Source organism: Ornithodoros turicata, chromosome 9 (assembly GCF_037126465.1).
Source record: "Ornithodoros turicata isolate Travis chromosome 9, ASM3712646v1, whole genome shotgun sequence".
NCBI lineage: Eukaryota > Metazoa > Arthropoda > Arachnida > Ixodida > Argasidae > Ornithodoros > Ornithodoros turicata.
In genome coordinates this window covers 14,895,302-14,900,759 of record NC_088209.1, presented here as the reverse complement: position 1 = coordinate 14,900,759, position 5,458 = coordinate 14,895,302, and the positions used below count along the sequence as shown (strand labels likewise).

The window sequence follows — 5,458 nt, the reverse complement described above, 5'->3', positions numbered from 1 at the left end:
CTTTCAGTGGTAGCGAAAGAGGGGGTGGGGACAGCAAAACTTGTTCCCACAGGAGATACAGCCTGACTAACAGGGGTGTAGTCGCTATATTGTGTTTAAAGGTACAGAACCCCCAATCATATGTCTCAAGATTCAGCTTCACTCAACAAGATTACAAATTCATTTTGACTATAGAAAAATAAAATATCAGGGCACTAAAAATGTGAAGTTGCCGAAACCAGTATAGATAATAAACAGGACTGTAAGCTACATCTTGGACTTAAAATGCAACAAGATACAAAAACAATTTAAAAATAAAGCTTCATGTCTGAAACCAAATGAAATTGGAATAAATTACAGAAAAATCCAAAACAACCACCTTGCATTCACAAATATTTTACATAAACTAGGCAGGCATAACTGTTCACTTTGAACAGTTGAACTGTTCACGATGCCAGCGTACGGGGATTGAGGTGGATGGGGGGGGGGCGACCACAGTCCTGAGCCCGCGCGCTCAGCACATTCCGCCGCCCCTGCAGGACATGATCAATGTGCAAAGGCACTTCAGGACGTGGACATTACCAGGTCAAAGGTAAGGCTGAATACCTGTTGGTGTCGGCACTAGAGCCGCGTTCCATGTAAAACGGACGCTCGTTCCGTAGGAACCTGCTGCGCACCTGAAGCTGCCTCCTGTGCAAGCACATGCGTTGGAAGAGGTCGTGCACCGTTATGCAGTCCACGCACTCGTCATCACATACTGCTGCCACCGCGTCGAGCTCTCTGTAGCAAACGAATTCGTCTGTTTCCTGCGGGCGGCACCGACCGCACGTGCACCTGCAACATGTTTCATATTACGCGTGCACCCATGGTACAGATATAAGAACGTTCGACAAGCTATTAGAAACTCACCATTCGTTACTTTGAGTTCGGCAGTCTTCAGTGTATGCGTCCGAGGCCTCGGTTTCAAGGGACGCGCGCACTGGTACAGGGTCTGTCGAAAACGGCGAGTCGTCGTGGTTTATGGTGACCGTAAAGTCATTCTCCTCATCAGAATACACGTATGAATCGGGCTCAAGTCCCGTGGAGCTGTATTCTGATGCAGAGTCGGTTTCCATGATTGCACGTTAAGCGTAACTTGCTTTCTTGCGTCTTCAATGCAATACAACACATGGGAATCACAGCAGACGAATCTCGCGACTGACGTCACGGCGAAGCACTTCTCGATTCCGATGCCACCGCCTTCTCTCATAGTTTCGGTTTCGCTTTATCGTTTTTGCTGTTTATAAATTATGCGCGCACGTTTATTGGAAACGGAGGCTGTTGTCAGCATCTGGGGGGTTGTCTCTGCTGAAACCAACCTTCACTTAATTTTGGGCACAACCGTTGCGGATCCTCCCTTTAAGGAAGCAAACCTGCTCCTGTGCCTTTAGAGACACATCCGCGGTGGCCTTCGCCTAGTTCCCCTCCCACTCCTCTTCGCCCCCAACATTGTCACCGTCTCCACTCATCCACTTTTTTTTCTCTCCGACAGTCGTGACGGTGCCCGCTCAGGCGTGGCCAAATACGGCAAGGAGGGACATTCATCACCATCACCACCAGGACGCGAACAATGGAAAAACTTGCTTTTACTTGTTCTCCAATTTCTCACGTTCTCACAAGATAGTTTCGCTTTTTTTCTAGCAGTATGTAAAAATTACTATTAAACTGACTGCCAAAACAACGTTTCGTAAACGTCTCACAACGTTGTACCATCCATTATTCGTACATTGCACCTGGTAAATGGATGCGCAGAGGACGTCTGGAACATAGGTACAATGAACGTCCCATAGACCTCCACAGTATAAAACGTACTAACTGTACGTATAACAGATATTGATTAGACGCTCTCTTCGGTCTTAGATGTTTGCATATTTCTGGTACGCCTAACAGACGTTTGTGGTTTACTGGGACCGCACTTCATCTTGCTATTTTTCCATCAGCACTCATAACGGCTGCAAGGGTAAAAGCTTACAAAGAACAGGAATGCCTTAAACGTCTACCGCATACGTCAACACGGCAAAAATCGTAAAGACAAAGCGCGATTTGCTGCACATACGCAACACGTATTCTCACACTAGGACACTTTGATAACACGACTCATTATTTCGCTGGCGGCTAACGGAAACGCTTTCACTTTCGTGCAGTTCATGGGTTGCAAAAACAACAGCTTCAAGTGAAAGACGCAATACTAAGTTACCATGGCGCCTGTAGATTTGAGGGTATATTGAAAAACATTTGAAATCGCGCGAGCATGTCCCACGCGCCGAAGAGGTGTAGAATCTTATTACTTTAATTGGGAAATGATCGTGTCACATTCGTTCACAATAGTCCAATTCGTTCAATTGGCTTCTCTTTTCTTGTATTGGTGCAGTCGGCACTCACACTTGTTGGATATTTCACCAAATCAATTAGAAATCAGCGTTTCTCCATTGATATCCATTAGATCAATTCCTTGAATGCGTTATTTTCCTCAATGAAATTCCTTGAATTGGTCTTGAACTGTTTTAGTCCTTACTCCCTGGGTGCTGTCTTCGCCATACAGCATGGTGGAACATCTTGTCGCGAAGGGAGCTGCCCTGAAACTGCCGATTGCCTGAATGAGAAATTATCCGCTTACTCACGTTGGACGTATTGGCAAACTATATTTCACATTAAATTTCATTCTAACTGCGGATAGAATTCATTGAGATCATGCCTTCTATTTCCAGCAGGGAACATTGCAACAATTCTACGAAAACGGCACGATAAAAGAAGTTATATTTACCAATCTATGTTTAGCAGTGTGATGTCACTCGCTGGAAAGAAGGAGACTGATTGGCTTATCATGTTTTCGGATCTGGTATCGTGAACACCTTCGTATGTCCTAAAACTCATTAATGTCACGCCGGAAACGAAAAAGAAGCGTTTCACGCCATGATGAGTTGCAGGTTTTCTCTTTGAGCACTCTTACGCCAAACGCCGACTCAGTCTTTCAATTTCGACTGAGTTAGACATTATTCTCTGCAGCAACGGCTCCTGCTTCTGCCGGTATTTGGGTTTTTGTGCGTCTTCCATGTGTCATTGTGGACGCGCCTGGGTTTGGAGGGTGCTCGGAGTACGAGCACATCAGAGTAAGTTCAGCTTCCACACCTATTTTCTGCCATTAGAGTAATTAATAGTAGCACATTAGGAAGGAGTACCTGTTTCTGCCTTAACAATAGGCGTGGTATTGTATGTAGTAAGTACTGACACTCTATTCACCAAACGCAAGTGAACATGGTTCCGCATATTTTAAATCTAAATTCCTCAGTTTAAAGCATTGCATTATCTGAGTCAGTGCTGAACCGGTGGGCGTTTGCTTTGGCATAACCGGGCATAGGAAAGTAAGTAAACAGAAGTAGAGTGGACGACGATAATCAATTTATTTGAAAATCAATGATGTCGTCTTGAAGAAAGTAGTTCGGAGCAGCCACTGACTGTTGCCAGTCATGATGGTTGTAGAAATTAATGAGAGGTGACCACTTAGTGGCAACGTATCACTCCAGGTGGTCCAACAGACCTCTTCGTAGCGGCATTCATGGGAGACAGCGAAAAAAAAAACATAATAGTATCGGTGAACAAGAATTTCAACAAGAATTGACACTGTTAATCGCGTACACACACTTCTAAACATGCAAGATCACGTATATGCACTGCTCAGCGCCATCTCGCCATCGGGAAACGGTTTATGATGTGCGGCCGGTGCTAAGGCCAAACCACAAACATGTTCGGGCAGGCACGAATACTGCTAAGTGGGACATCTGAAACGAGCGTGGTTCAAGTTCGGAGACTTTTAAACAAATACATCACAGAAACACCTAACGATGGGCGCTGGTCATCAGGAAAAGGCTTACCCACTTGTAATCTCGCACACTACTCAGGCCGAATCGCGAACAAGAGCGAGCATGTACGACAAATCCCGACACTGGTAATCGCAAGGACAGACTTCTCACCTCTAACGTGCACTGCTACGAAACTAAATGGCGAACACAAGAAGTCATACCATGGTCTACGCAGAAAAGGCCTAGCTCCTCGCGGGGGAATGCTAGAGCTACAACTAGGTAAGTATACCGCTCACAAACCTCACAATCGCGGCGACCGAGGAAGAGCCCTCTTTGTTTCCCGCAGACATCCGTGCAGCCACCACGCGCCACGCGACCTTCACCATCGCAACAACGGAGTTCAGCGACGCGCGACCGGTCTCCTCGAGTGCAAACAGGGGACAGGAGACATTTATAGGGGAATTTTGCCATTCTTTGGTCATTTGCCGTCTGAAAATGCGAGCACACGGTGGCGCCAGACCTGTCATCCATGCCAGCCGCCGGCTCTAAAGCGAAACGCATAGCCTCAAAAACATTGTCCCCACCGGCGCAGCTGATCTGAAAATCTCTAATTGGCTGCGTGATATATGAGTATATATTTCGACGCTCATTCGTCTTCGAGAATTGACGCCAGTTTTACTTCGGGTTGATTGGGCAAGAGTCATTTGATTGAAGCTCAAGGATCCTAACGGTCGGTGGAATGAAGAACTAACAAAAAAAAAAAAAAAACGATGGAAGGAGACATCGTGTCTGTCCGGCGACGCATGCTCTCTCCGACCATAAGCGTTGTGCTTGCAAATGCTAGCGGCTATTTTCGATGGACTTCGCTGCTTCAGATTTCGATCGTGGCGAACAGCTAGTGTGAAAACGGAATGGCAAATCCAGCTGACCATCACTACAGCGGAAAGACGAACATGACAGGGAAACCCTGCATCTCCAAAGGGCGCAGGTATATCGTTCGTGCCACGTCAGGAAGTCTGGAGTCCTTCCGATGTCCCGCAGGTCAGCGGTAAGACAAGTTTGGTTACTTCTTATTGCCGAAGGAAGTTATGCAGGTTTATCGTGTTAAGTGTATTGCTTACAGCATTCACGAGTCACTCTGTACTGTTAGATCGTGAGTCAGGCAGTCTATTCAAGACAACCTAAAAAGTATAACTGGATTTAATCATAGCGCGCATACATTACAATACTGTATACTGCATACATTACAGCACTGTATATAATCCGCCCGCTGCCACACCCGTCTTCCTTCGTTCTCCTTCTCTTGCTCTTCTAAGCAGTGCTCTGCAGCCGCCGCCGTGCTGTAGTGGCGCCAGTAACCGGCCTGTGATACTCGGCCATCCTAACTGTCGACCGTCCCGGGAGACAGATCATACCGCTCTGGCTTTCTCTCGCAGCGCGAAGAACGGCGAGGCACAGCCACGTCGTCATCTTCCGATTCACAGTTCTTGGACGGAACGAGTTCGTTGTCACTGGCCTGAGCAATATGATGCCGCCGGAGTTTGCCCACGGCCGCCACGTTGCTGTAACAGCGGGTCGTCCGCTGTATCTCAGGGATGTCCTCTATGCGGTAGCGATCATAAGGCAAAGCCTCAGTTATG

The 5,458-nt window shown here is 46.9% G+C and overlaps 1 protein-coding gene across 1 annotated transcript; it reads right to left on the bottom strand.

Annotated features, from left to right (window-relative positions):
• Positions 1-557: 557 nt before the first annotated feature.
• Positions 558-1,094, bottom strand: LOC135369410 (uncharacterized). The gene is made up of 2 exons (XM_064603003.1): positions 889-1,094; positions 558-813 (listed from the first exon to the last, which is right to left on the bottom strand). The coding sequence occupies exons 1-2, from the start codon at positions 1,092-1,094 to the stop codon at positions 558-560; spliced, it is 462 nt and encodes a 153-aa protein (XP_064459073.1).
• Positions 1,095-5,458: the final 4,364 nt, after the last annotated feature.

Coding starts and splice junctions, on each gene's coding strand:
- LOC135369410 (XM_064603003.1), bottom strand. CDS start 1,094: ATGGAAACCGACTCTGCATCAGAATACAGCTCCACGGGACTTGAGCCC. Junction 814..888: donor CGAACTCAAAGTAACGAATG/GTGAGTTTCTAA, acceptor AACATGTTGCAG/GTGCACGTGCGGTCGGTGCC.